The sequence below is a fragment of the Chiloscyllium punctatum genome, chromosome 2 (genome assembly GCF_047496795.1).
Source record: "Chiloscyllium punctatum isolate Juve2018m chromosome 2, sChiPun1.3, whole genome shotgun sequence".
In the NCBI taxonomy this organism is placed as follows: domain Eukaryota; kingdom Metazoa; phylum Chordata; class Chondrichthyes; order Orectolobiformes; family Hemiscylliidae; genus Chiloscyllium; species Chiloscyllium punctatum.
Window position 1 is genome coordinate 62697785 of NC_092740.1, and position 14826 is coordinate 62712610.

Sequence of the window (14826 nt, forward strand, 5' to 3'; positions counted from 1 at the left end):
GTTAAAATCTGCTACCATTACAACTCTATTGTTCTTACAGATAGAGTTATAGAGTTGTACAGCATGGAAACAGACCCTTCCATCCAACTTGCCCATGCCAATCGGATATCCTAAATTAATCTAGTCTAATTTGCCAGCATTTGGCCTATATCCCTCCAGACCCTTCCTATTCATATATCCACCCAGATGCTTCTTAAATGTTGTTATTGTACTAGCCTCCACCACTTCCTCTGGCAGCTCATTCCATACATGCATCATCCTCTCATTTAAAAAGTTGCCCCTTAAGTCCCTTTTAAATCTTCTCCCTCTCACCATAAACCTATTCCCTCCAGTTTTGAACTCCCCCACCCTGGGGAAAAGACCTTGGCTACTCACCCTATCCATGCACCTCACAGTTTTATCAACCTCTATAAGGTCACCCCTCAACCTCTGTCGCTCCAGGCAAAATAACCCCACCCTATTCAGCCTCTCCCTATAGCTCAAATCCTCCATCTCCGGCAACATCCTTGTAAATCCACAACATCCTTCCTATAACAGGGAGACCAGAATTACATACAATATTCCAAAAGTGGCTTAACCAATGTCCTGTTCAGCCAGAACATGACCTCCCAACTCCTGTACTCAATGCTCTGACTAATAAAAGCAAGCATACTAAGGAGCTTCTTCACTATCCTATCTACCTGTGACTCCACTTTCAAGGAACTATGTACTTGCACTCTAAGGTCTCTTTGTTCAGCAACACTGCCCAGGATCTTATCATTAAGTGTATAAGTCCTGCTCTGATTTGCCTTTCCAAAATGCAGCACCTTGCATTTATCTAAATTAAACTCCATCTGCCACTCCTTAGCACATTGGCCCATCTGATCAAGATCCCATTGTACTCTGAGGTTACCTTCTTCGCTGTCCACTGCACTTCCAGTTTTGGTGTCATCTACAAATTTACTAACTATATCGCCTATATTCACATCCAAATCATTTATATAAATAACGAAAAGCAGTTGATCCTGCTGGCCACATGTCTCCAGTCTGAAAAGCAACCCTTCACCACCACCCTCTGTCTTCTACCTTAGATGTCTGAGATCACTTTACATATTTGCTTTTCAATTTCCTGCTGACTATTGGAGGGCCTATAATACAATTCCAACAAGGTGATCGTCCCTTTCTCATTTCTCAGTTCCACCCATATAACTTCACTGGACAATCTCCCAGGAACCCTCCCTATGTACAGCCATTATGTTATCCCTAACCAAAAACACCACTCCCCTTCTGCTCTTCCCTCCCTTTCTAACCTTCCTATTGCATCTATATCGCGGAACATTAAGCTGCAAGTCCTGTCCATCCCTGAGCCATGTTTCTGTAATAGCTATGATATCCTAGCCCATGTTCCTAACCATTCCCCAAGTTCATCTGCCTTAACTGTCAGGCCTCTTGCATTGAAATAAATAGTTTAATTCATCACTTCAACCTTGTTCTCTGCCAAGCTCTTATCTGCCTTGATTATTTGACTTGCTCCCCTTACCTACTGTACTAGCCTCATCCTTTTCTCTTTTCTTATTGTTGCTTTGCTTCCCACCCCACCCCTTATGAGTTTTAAACATTTTAAGTAGCACTAGTAAATCTCCCCGCAAGGATATTGACCTCCTTCCAATTCAGATGGAACCCGTCCCTCTTATACAGGTCATTTCTACTCCTAAAGAGATCCTATTGGTCCAAAAATGTGAATCCTTACTTCCTGCATTAGCCCCTCAGCTACTCATTCATCAGTCCTATCCTCCAATTCCTGCGCTTACTAGCACACGGCACTGGTAATAGTCCAGATTTTAATACACTTGAGGACCTACTTTTCAACCTCCAGACTAATTTTCTATATTCTCTCCATAAAACCTCATCCCTATCCCTGCCTGTGTTGAGGTCTGGAGGCAACAATGAAGATTCTCAGGGTTGCTCCCTTCTAACTGTACATCACTGTGCTAGTATCTCTGGTGGGTCTATCCTGTTGATAGGACAGGATGAGCCCAGGATTGGTGATGGTGGAGACTGGAACATTGGTAGGAGTGAGTGTTTCTTGTGTCTGTGTCAATGTCAGCTTGACCAATCTGTGATATAGCTCCCCCAATTTGAGCACAAATCCCCAGTGTCAGTGAGGAAGGTTTTCCAGATGTTCCAGCTGCCATTTGGATTCAGCCCAAATAGACTATTCTAGCTATTGAATACAATTCAGTCATTTCAAGGGCAATTAAGAATCAGCGATAGTGGATTGACATGAATGAACGAGGTGGATTTTTACAACCAATATTTTATCATCCAATAATTTGCAAGAATAACCCATTTACCACAACATGATCTGCTGTGCTGTTCAATATGAGCCTGACTGATTATTCACTTCAATGTTCTTTCCCCCACTCAACTCCCTTTTACAGCATTGATATTTAGAAACCTGTCAATCTCTACCTTAAACATTACTGAGCTTTGCCAGTGTATTAGGAGAGAGTTCCAGAATTTTGACTGCATGATAGTAACAGTGATAACGTTCCAAGTCAGGATGTTTTGGAAGATAATTTACAGGTAACAGTGTTCTCTTACACCTTGTCCTTCCGGGTGGTAGAGTGTGTGGGTCTAGACCATGTTGTCAAGGGAGGCTTGATGAGTTCAGGCAATGCATCTTCTGCATGGTACACATTGCCGACAATGTGACTTGCTGATAGGGTGGTTGAATTTTGAAAGTGGTGCATGAGGTACCAATCAAGCAGGCTGCTTTGTCTTGGACAGTGTCAAATTTCTAGAGTGTTATTGGTGTTGAACTCATCCAGACAAGTGCATTATTTCAGATTCATTTATTGAATTTAAATTCCCCAGCAGTGGGAATTGAACTCGCATCTTTGGATGTTTGATGCTGGTTCTGGAATTACAATTCCATCAATATATCCACTGTTGTATTCATGCCACACAAATGCTAAGAAATAACCATCTCCATCAAAAGAGAATATAACCGTTCTAAGACCAGAAGTGGATATTTTCATCGATGATTGCACAATGTTCAGCACCATTTGCGACTCCTGAGATATTGAAGCAGTCAATGTTCAAATGTAACAAGATCTGGACAATATCCAGGCTTGGGTTGACAAGTGGCAAGTAAGATTCGCACCACAAAAATGGCAAGCAATTACCATTTTGAATAAGAGATAATATTCAGTGGCATTACCATCAATCAATCCCCACTAGCCAGATCCTGGAGGTATCCATTGACCAGAAATTGAACTGGACTCATCATTTAAATACAGTAGCTACAAGAGTAGACCACAGCCTAGGAATACTGCAGCAAATAACTCACCTACAGATTCCCCAAAGCTTGTCCACAATCTATAAGGAGTGTGATGGAATACTTCACAATTCCCTGGATGAGTACAGCTCCAACAACCTTCAAGAAACTTTACACCATTCAGGAAAAAAAACAGTTCATTTGATTAACATGACATTCACAAACACTCAGTCAGTCTACCACAGAATCTCAGTAGTAGCAGCATGAACTATCTACATCCAATCATGGATGATATGTTCTTCAGCCCACTCTCATGCCTTCTCCCCATAAACCTTGATTCTCTTAATAATCAAGAACCTATCTATCTCTGATTTAAATAAACTCAATGACTGAGCTTCCATAGCCTTCTGTGGCAGAGTTCCATAGATTTACCACTCACTGACTGAAGAAATTCCTGCTCATCTCGTCTCTAAAAGACCGTCCTACACTCTAAGGCTGTGAATTCAGGTCCTAGTTTCTCTACTAGTTAAAACATATTCTTCACATCCACTTTATCCAGGTCTGTCAAGATTCTGTAAATTACAATGAGACTCCCCCTCATTCCTTTAAACTTCATTGAGTACAGACCCAGAATCCTCAACTGCTCCTCATATGACAAATCTTTCATCCCCTGGGATGTTCTTATAAATCACCTTTGGACCCCCTCTAAGGCTAGCATATCCTTTTTTACGTACGGGGCCCAAAACTGCTGGCAATGTTGCAAATAAGGTCTGACCAGAGCCTGATACAGCTTCAGCATTACATCCCTGCTCTTGGAGGTGAAAGTGAGGACTGCAAATCCTGGAGATTAGAGTCAAGATTAGAATGGTGCTGGAAAAGCACAGCAGGTCAGGCAGCATTCGAGGAGCAGGAAAATCGATGTTTCGGGCAGGTGGGCTTGAAGGGCTCCACTCTAATCTTGTCCCTGCTCTTATACTCTAGCTCTCTCAAAATGAATGAAAACACTGCATTTGCCTCCCTAACTGCCAACTGGACCTGCATGTTAACATTAACAGAATCCTGAATAGGGTTTCTAAGTCCCTTTGTGTTTCAGATTTCTGAAGCCTTTCCCCATTTATAAAGCAGTCAATGCCTTTATTCTTCCTACCAAAGTGCATAACCTCACACTTTCCCACATTTAATTCAATTAGCCACTGCTTTGCCCAATGTCCTAGCCTGTCCAAGTCCTTTTGCAGCCTTCCCAACTCCTTAGAACTACCTGTCCCTCCACCTGTGCCATCTGCAAACTTAGCAACAATGTCTTTAGTTCCTTTGTTCAGATTGTTAATATATAACTTGAACATTGTGATCCGAACACTGACGGTATTCACTAGTCTCCAGCTGCCATCCTGAAAAAGACCCCTTTGTGACTCATCTCTGCCTTCTGCCAGTCAACCATCCCCTCCCCGTGCCAGTACCTTGCTTCTAATATCATGGGCTCTGATCTTATTTAGCAGCCATCTATGTGACACCTTGTCAAAGACCTTCTGGAAATCTAAATAGATCATGTTCATCGGATCTCCTTTGTTTAACTCCCTTGTCATCTCCTGAAAGAAGTCTAACAGGTTTGTTCGGCATGACCTCCCCTTAACAAAGTCATGTTGCCTCTTCAACCAGGATTTTCGCCCACCCTCTGTCGACCCCTTCTCCCGCCTCCAACACACCCCATCCACCTGGACACCCCGTGCTGGTCTCTTACCCGCCCTCGATCTCTTCATAGCCAACTGTCGCCGTGACATTAACCGCCTCAACCTCTCCACCCCTCTCACCCACTCCAACCTCTCACCCTCGCAATGTGCAGCCCTCCACTCCCTCTGTTCCAACCCCAAACTCACTATCAAACTGGCAGACAAGGGAGGCGCGGTGGTAGTTTGATGCACCGATCTTTACATTGCTGAGGCTAAACGCCAGCTCACGGACACGTCCTCCTACTGCCCCCTTGACCATGACCCACCTTCCACCACCAAACCATCATCTCCCAGACCATCCATAACCTCATCACCTCAGGGGATCTCCCATCCATCGCTTCCAACCTCATAGTCCCACAACCCCGCACTGCCCATTTCTACCTCCTGCCCAAAATCCATAAACCTGACTGCCCCGGCCGACCCATTGTCTCAGCCTGCTCCTGCCCCACTGAACTCATCTCTGCATACCTCGACACGGTCCTGTGCCCCTTAGTCCAAGAACTCCCCACCTACGTTCAGGACACCACCCACATCCCCCACCTCCTCCATGATTTTTGCTTCCCCGGTCCCCAACGCCTTATCTTCACCATGGACATCCAGTCCCTATACACCTCCATCCCCCATCACGAAGGCATCAAAGCCCTCTGCTTCTTCCTTTCCCGCCGAACCAACCAATACCCTTTCACTGATACCCTCCTTTGACTGACTGAACTGGTCCTCACTCTGAACAACTTCTCTTTCCAATCCTCCCACTTCCTCCAAACCAAAGGAGTAGCCATGGGCACCCGCATGGGCCCTAGCTATGCCTGCCTCTTTGTCGGATATGTGGAACAGTCCATCTTCTGCAGCTATACTGGCACCACCCCCCACCTTTTCCTCCGCTACATCGATGACTGTATCGGCGCTGCCTCGTGCTCCCACGAGGAGGTTGGACAGTTCATCCACTTTACAAACACCTTCAACCCCAACCTCAAATTTACCTGGACCGTCTCAGACTTTTCCGTCCCCTTCCTAGACATCTCCATTTCTATCTCGGGCGACCGACTCAACACGGACATTTACTATAAACCGACTGACTCCCACAGCTACCTAGATTACACCTCCTCCCACCCTGCCCCTGTAAAAATGCCATCCCATATTCCCAATTCCTTCGCCTCCGCCACATCTGCTCCCAGGAGGACCAATTCCAATACCGAACAACCCAGATGGCCTCCTTCTTCAAAGACCGCAATTTCCCCTCAGACATGGTCGACGATGCTCTCCACCACATCTCCTCCACTTCCTGCTCCTCTGCCCTTGAACCCCGCCCCACCACTCACCACCAGGACAGAACCCCACTGGTCCTCACCTACCACCCCACCAACCTCCAGATACATCGTATCATCCTTCGTCATTTCCGCCACCTCCAAACAGACCCCACCACCAAGGAAATATTTCCCTCCCCTCCCCTATCAGCATTCTGGAAAGACCACTCCCTCTGCGACTCCCTCGTCAGGTCCACACCCCCCACCAACCCAACCTCCACTCCTGGCACCTTCCCCTGCAACCGCAAGAAATGCAAAACTTGCGCCCACACCTCCCCCCTCACTTCACTCCACGGCCCCAAGGGATCCTTCCATATCTGTCACAAATTCACCTGCACCTCCACACACATCATTTACTGCATCTGCTGCACCCGATGTGGCCTCCTCTACATTGGGAAGACAGGCTGCCTACTTACGGAACATTTCAGAGAACACTTCTGGGACACCCGCAGCAACCAACCCAACCGTCCCATGGCTGAACACTTTAACTCCCCCTCCCACTCCGCCAAAGACATGCAGGTCCTTGGCCTCCTCCATCGCCAGACCGTGGCAACACAACGCCTGGAGGAAGAGCGCCTCATTTTCTGCCTAGGAACCCTCCAACCACAAGGGATGAATGCAGATTTCTCCAGCTTCCTCATTTCCCCTCCCCCCACCTTTTCTCAGTTCCAGCCCTCAGACTCAGCACCGCCTTCTTGACCTGCAATCTTCTTCCCGATCTCTCCGCCCCCACCCCCTCTCCGGCCTATCACCCTCACCTTAACCTCCTTCCACCTATCGCATTCCCAACGCCAGTCCCCCAAGTCCCTCCTCCCTACCTTTTATCTTAACCTGCTTGGCACACCCTCTTCATTCCTGAAGAAGGGCTCATGCCCGAAACGTCGATTCTCCTGCTCCTTGGTTGCTGCCTGAACTGCTGTGCTTTTCCAGCAACACATTTTTCAGTTCTGATCTCCAGCATCTGCAGTCCTCACTTTCTCTCAGCTCTGTTTTACCTGAACTTCCAAGTACACCACAATCTTATTGTTAATAATGACCTTGAAAATCTTACCAACAACCAAAATCAGACTAACCAGCCTATAATTTCCAGGTTCTGCCTCCCTACCTTCTTAAACAAGGATATTACATTAGCCATTTTCCCACCCTCTGTGTCTCTCCTTAACTCCAGTGATTCTTGAATGATCACCACCAATATCTACATAATCTCACCAGCTGTCTCATTCAGAATTCTGGAGTATAACTCATCTGGTCTGAATGATTTATTCACTCTCAGATCTATTAGCTTCCCCAGCATCTTCTCCTTCATGATGGCCACTACATTCAACTGTGCTTCCTTACTCTCTTGGAGTTCTAGTATGCTACTGGTGGCTTCCACAGTGATTTGGAAATATATAGCCATTCCTTCAGTGTTGTTGGGTTGAAATCCTGGGATTCCCTCCACAATAGTATTGTGATAAAAATCACACAACACCAGGTTATAGTCCAACAGGTTTATTTGGAAGTACTAGCTTTTGGAGTGCTGCTCCTTCATCAGATAGCTGTGGAGCAGGATCATAAGACACAATTTATTGCAAAACATCTCAGTGTCATGCAACTGTCCATTCCAGTCCAACACCGGCACCTCCACACAACAGTATTGTGATTCTACCTACAGTGCATGGACTAGAGCAGCTCAAGAAGGCAGCTCACCACCACCTTCTCAAGGGCAATAGGGATGAGAAATAAGGCTGATCCAGCCAGTGATGCTCACATTCCATCAGGAAATGTTTTAAAAATTGTGTTTGAAAAATTGCATATAGTATGGTTAAAAATACTGGGCTTTCTCATAGTGTTCTGTCCAGCACATTTTTCACAAGCAGCAGCTCGACAATAGATTAACTGTTGATTTCCCTATTGTCTGTGGAATGATGTGTACAAAATAGTGGCTCTTCTTCATAACAATTGCTGCATAAAATATGAATCGTTGTACAGCTCTTTGTGATGATTCCAATTGTTGGAGAGAACTACACAACTACAAGTGTTAATTTTCCAGTTTGATTTTTATTCTTCTTTAAATGGGATTTGCTTGTTTATAATTTTGCAGATGTTAAAAGGAACTTATATCGACAATTATTCAATTGTGGGGATGATGTGAAAATCCAGCTTTATTCAATTGCCTTGTTGCAGTATCAGGTGGATTTTGTGAAGGCTTCTACAGTTGGTGTAAAGGATCTGATCCGCCTGGTTAAACATTGGTTTAGGACGTCATTCGCTAAGCCTACTGAGGCCAATAGGTTTGTTTGTATTTAAGCTATATTGTTTAAAACAACATATACTGTGGTTAGTTTTTTCTAGAAAATTAAAATCATTTGAAAGTTTGTCTGATTTAAAATATATAATAGTTATTGCTTATGATGTGAATGCTGCTTGTGCTGTCAAAATTCTCTCTCTGTCATATTAACAGAGAAATTAATCTGCTAATTTGTTTTGATATGACCATTAATTTTTTAAAAACTTGCACTTATACACAACTGTTTGATGATTGAAACTGTCACTTCAATACCTTGGCCATCTAGTAAAGGTTTTACTTTACAAGCACATAGAGTCATAGAGATGTGCAGCACGGAAGCAGACCTTTTGGTCCAACCCGTCCATACCGACCAGATATCCCAACCCAATCTAGTCCCACCTGCCAGCATCCAGCCCATATCCCTCTAAACCTTCCTGTTCATTTACCCATCCAAATGCCTTTTAAATGTTGCAATTGTACCAGCCTCCACCACTTCCTCTGGCAGCTCGTTCCATACATGCACCACCCTCTGCTTGAAAAAGTTGCCCCTTAGGTCTCTTTTATATCTTTCCCCCTCACCCTATACCTATGACCTCTAATTCTGAACTCCCCCACCCCACAGAAGAGACTTTGTCTTTTTATTCTATCTGTACCCCTCATGATTTCATAAACCTCTATAAGGTCAATACTTAGCTACAAGGAAAACAGCCCTAGCCTATTCAACTTCTCCCTATAGCTCAACTCCTCCAACCTTGGCAACATGCTTGTAAATCTTTTCTGAACCCTTTCAAGTTTCACAATATCCTTCTGATAGGAAGGAGTCTGGAATTGTACACAATATTCCAAAAGTGACCGAACCAATGTCCTGTACAGCCGCAAAGTGACCTCCCAACTCCTGTACTCAATGTTCTGACTAATAAAGGAAAGCATACCAAAAGCCCTCTTTACTATCGTATCTACCTGCGACTTCACTTTCAAGGAGCTATGAACCTGCACTCCAAGGTCTCTTTGTTCAGCAACACTCCCTAGGACCTTACCATTAAGTGTATAAGTCCTACTCAGATTTGCTTTCCCAAAATGTAGCACCTTGTATTTATCTAAATTAAACTCCATCTGCTGCTTCTCAGCCCATTGGCCCATCTGATCAAGATCCCGTTGTTGGGACATAGCGTATGTCTTGACATCACATTCGTGATGAAGGGCTTTTGCCCGAAATGTTGATTCTCCTGCTCCTTCGATGCTGCCTGACCTGCTTTTCAGCACCACACTCTTGACTCTGATCTCCAGCATCTGCAGTCCTCACTTTCGCCTACATGTCTTGACAAACTCTACCGCGGTATCTCTCTGATGCACTGTCAGTATGACAATGTACAGTCTTAACTTTCACATTTCATTGCAATGTCTTTACAGTTTACTTATCAATTTAGTACTTACATCACACATCCTTCCCAAAAATCAGAATTATACATAGCAGAGCTATAAATATCCCTTTTATGTTCTCATTAGCCCTTTGAAGCATTGTTAGCACTTTAGGTCTGGCGTCCCCCTCCTGTCTGTGCTGTTATCACTGTAAAGATTTGTGATTTTTAAGTTTTATGGCTGACATTCTTTGACAGAATATAGTATTGTCTACATTTTGCCATTATGCTTAGGGAATGTGCTAATAGCTACATGTGTCTATTCTGAGGTTGTTATGCACTTAAAAGTCAATGTTAATCACATCTGCAATAATTTGCATTTATATAGTATCTTTTACGCAGAACAACATTCTAATGTTCGAGGGAATGGTTTCAACCAATATTTGATACTGAGCTACCAGCAGATATTAGAACAGATGACTAAAAGCTTGCTTAACAAAGTCAATTTGAAGGAGTGTCGTAACAGACAAATAAAAGGGAACAGAAGTGAAGAGAGTTAGAAATGGAATTGCCGAGTTTGGGGGGCTTTGACTGTTGAATGCATGACTGTCAATGGCAGAGCTATTAAAACTGGATATCAAAAGGTCAAAGTTAGAGGAGTATGGATATATCAGAGTTGGACAATATTACAGTGCATTTGATAATAATAAGAATCTGTAATATTTATATGTACATCTGCATGATATACAGTACCAAATATCACAGCAGCTTCATTACCAATGAAACACTTTTGGGAAAAAAAAACAAAGAACTGCAGATGCTGGAAATCAAGAATTAAAACAGAAATTGCTGAGAAAGCTCAGCATTCCTGGCAGCATCTGTGGAGAGAAAGCAGAGTTAATGTTTTAGGTTCAGTGACACTTCCTCAGAGCTAATCGTAGCTCGGGAAAGGTTAGAATATACACTAAGGAAGGGTGGGGGGGGAGGGGAGGGGCAAGGAGTAAACAATAGATGGAGGTGAAGACCATGGAGAGAGAATAGCAGTGGGACAGACAAAGGACTGAGTAAAGGTCAGCCCTGGAGAATCTATTTGGGACCATTAGTAGCTGACAATGGATTGTGTGTGATAGCAGCCCATGTGATGACAAGACCTGGTGTGTGAGAGTTGGGGTAAGCACATGGGAGAAGGTATTCAGGCCCTAAAATTATTGAACTTGATATTGAATCCAGAGGCTGTAGGATCCCCAAGTGAAAAATGAGGTGCTGCTCTTCCAGTTTGTACTGAGCTTTGTTTGAGCACTACAGCAAGCCTGTGACAGAGATGTTGACCAGAGAACAGGATGATGTGTTAAAATGGGAGGATCAGGGTCATTTTTGCAGACAGAAGGAGGTGTTCCACAAAGTGATCACCCAAACTGCATTTCTTCTCCCCAGGGTATAGGAAATCCCATTGTGAGCAGTGAGTACAGTAGACTGGATTGAGTGAAGCGCCTGCAAGGTGAGTCTAGGGACTTGGATACTGAGGAGGGAGGAAGTAAATGGGTGTGTATTACACCTTCTGTGGTTGCATGGGAAGGTCCTATAGGAGTGTGGTGTGGTTGTTGGGAGTGGAGGAGAAGTGGACCAGGGTGTCCAAGCAGGAATAGTCCCTGGGGAAGTCTGACAAGGGAGGAGAGGGGAATATGTGCCTGGTGGTGGCATTCTGCTGAATATGGAGGAAATGGCCGCTAAAGATCTTTTAGACGTGGATGCTGGTGGAGTGGCAATTGAGGACCAGGGGACCATATCGCTGTTGTGGAAGGGAAGAGAGAGGGTGAGGACTGAAGTGTGGGAGATGGGTCTGATCCAGCTGAGGGCCCTTTCAACCCATGGTGGTGGAGAATCCTCAGTTGAGGAAGAAGGTGGACCTTTGGGAGTTTCTCTTGTCAAAACTGGCATCATTGGAACTGATGTGACAGAGACAGAGAAACCAAGAGAGTGGAATAGAGTCTTTACAGGAAGCTGGTGTGGGAAATTATAGTCAAGATAGCTGTGAGAGTCAGCTCATTTGTAATGGATATTGGTGGCCAGCCTATCCCTAGAAATAGAAAAGGAGATGATAAGAAAGGGAAGGGAGGAGTCAGATAAATGAATCACTTGAAGGTGAGGGCAGTGTGCAAGTGAAGTTGATCAACGTTTCCAATTCCAGGCGAGAGAGAGAAGCAACACTGATAATGTAAGAGGTGTGGGTGAGAAAGAGTAGGACTGGAACAAGGAATGTTCCACATACTCCACAAAGAGACAGGTGCAACTGAGGCTCATGTGAGTACCCATTGTCACCCCATTGATTTGAAGAAAGTGAGAGGAGTTCAAGGAAACATTGACCAGGGTGAGGACGAGCTCGGCCAGGTGGAGGATGGTGGCGGTGGATGGTGGCAATTCAGGCTTTTTTAATGCAAAGAAGCAGAGAGCCCTGAGACCATCCTGATGGGGAATGGACATGTGAAGGGATTGTACCTCCATGGTAAAGAGGAGACAGCTGCAGCCCGCAAACTGGAAATTCTGAAACTGTCAGAATAATAGCAGATATGAGTGGGAAGGGACTGAACAAGAGGAGAAAACAATCGAGTCAAAGTAGAAAGAGATTACTTCTGTGGGAAAAGAACAGGCAGAAACAAAGGGTGTACCCGGGCAGTCATGTTTGTGGATTTTGAGAAGGAGGCAGAAGTGGACTGTTCAGGGCTGAGGGTCTGTGAGGTGTGAGTTGGTTGGGTGGGGTGGGGGGGGGGGGGTGGGGGGGGGGGGTGGTGGGGGTGAGGGTGCAGGGCACAGGGAGGGGGGAGGATCACCAGAAGAAATGTGATTTGTGACCATTGTGGATGCTACGGCCTGCTGGTTCATGATGGTGTCATGGTCATGGGGGAGATAGCAGGAGGTATCTCAGAGTTGGCACTCCTCATTCTTGATGAAAGGCTTTTACCCAAAACATCGACTCTCCTGCTCCTCGGATGCTGCCTGACCTGCTGTGCTTTTCCAGCACCACACTCTCGACTCTGCAGTATAGAAGTCAGTCCGCCAAATGACAACAGCACTATCCTTCTCAGCAGGCTCCATTAAAGTCAGGGTTGGATCTGAAAGCGCGGAGTGCTGTCAGTTTAGAGGGAGATGGGTTTGAATGGGTAAGGGAGGGCAGGGAAATTAAAGTGACCAATGTCACGTTGACAATTCTCAATGAACAGGTCGAATGCAGGTAAAAGACCTTAGGAAGGGGGTCCAGGTGAATGTAGAGTGTTAGAGGTAGGCGAAGGGGTCTGTGGGATGGGGAGAGTACTCTTGTCCAAAAAAATGGACATGGAGATGAAGGAGGCTGAAGAAGAGTTCAACGTCATGTTGTTTCTGGAATTCATTAAAGGTGGGAATGCAGAGGGATAAAACTGAAACCTTTGCTGAGTACAGAATGTTCAACATCAGAGAGCAGAAGGGCAGAAAGGATAGTAAATACATGGCAGGATGTGGGGTTGGAAGAGAGGATGGAGCCAGATGGAAGGGAGTGGGAAGAAGGTTCCAGAGAACTTTGAATATCTTTAAGTTGTTGTTTCCTGTTTTCCTTATTGCCTGAAATGAAAAGAAAAAGTTGTTTGTTAGCACCTCGAATGAGCAGGAGGGTGAAGTAGATTTGGGGGGAGGAGGGTAGCTCTGACCCAGTGTGGGGCGGTGCTGTTGGAGTGAGAGATGGAGAGTTGCATACAGCGATGCATAATGCAGTGTGGATCTCAGCATGTGGTAAGAGCAGCTGTCTGTGAGGTGTTGTACACCACGGAGATACCTGTGATCCTGGGTGGATTCAAAACATGAAGAATGAAACTTGAAGAATGGAACATTCTTCAAAACATTTTTCAAAACATTTTTGAAGCTTATGTATTGTTATAATGTAGGCAAATTTCAGTGAAGAAATTTGACCTGAAGAAATTAAGCATTTCCATAATAACATTATGGTTAAGATTGTGTGAGTACATTTGAAGTTTAATTATTACTGTTTTACTTCTCCTAGATTAGAAGTGTTTTGACTCTAACATTAAACCACTACCAATTTTCTCTCTCTCTCTCTCTCTCTCTCTCTCTCTATTGGGGAGGGGGGGCAGCCCTATGCTGTGGATGACTTCTATCAGAAATATTAAACGTGAACTGATCATTTACAATCTGGGATATTAACTTAGTTGCTTAAAATTATTTAATGCATCATTTCAATAATTAATTGAATAAAATCTTGGAGGTAATGAAGTAGAAAGAAATAGGATTTCATTATCACATCTATTGAAGATGATTAATGCTCTTGCAAATGCAAATGTATTCCATTTAACATTGAAAATGCCTGGAAGATATAAAATATGCAAAGTTCTATTTACTCAACCCATTTTCAGTTAAATGTTGATGCAGATTTTAATGAGGAGCTGTTGGAAGTAAGAGATAAAATCATTGAAGGTTTGGTAACTGAGAATAAGGATGATTTTTATATGGAGACCGGTGATTATTGTTAATGGGTGAACAAGATTACTGCAGGACAATATAGGGGCAATAGAATCTTGGTCAAATGGTATTTCTGTTGGAAAGAGCTCAGGAATTCACTTAGAAGTCTAATTTGAAGTTAAAGTTCACTTCATGAACTTCTGAGCCATGGAGAGGTGAATTGGAGTGAAGGTGGTAAATGTTATGGAACTTTCTTGACAATAGATAGTTGATATGGTTTTGAAGTCATTGCAAGCATTAATCTAAGACTGGGTGTTGTTTGATTCAATTTGAATGAGAGATTATTTAAGAATCTGAAGTCAGGACTAAAAGACTATGTAGGTTTTGACTGCTGCTGAATAACACGACTTCTGTTTTTCAAATAATGAGGTGAAGAAAATTCTGATGATCAACACATGTTGTC

At 44.1% G+C, this 14826-nt stretch overlaps 1 protein-coding gene across 3 annotated transcripts in view; it reads left to right on the forward strand.

Moving 5' to 3' along the window:
* LOC140493157 (2'-5'-oligoadenylate synthase 1-like) overlaps positions 1-14826 on the forward strand; it is a 43338-nt gene that overhangs the window by 21499 nt on the left and 7013 nt on the right. For all 3 annotated transcript variants that reach the window (XM_072591741.1, XM_072591743.1, XM_072591742.1), the window contains exon 7: positions 8374-8563. In XM_072591741.1, the coding sequence (XP_072447842.1) occupies positions 8374-8563 (190 nt within the window). The remainder of the gene's footprint in view (positions 1-8373; positions 8564-14826) is intronic.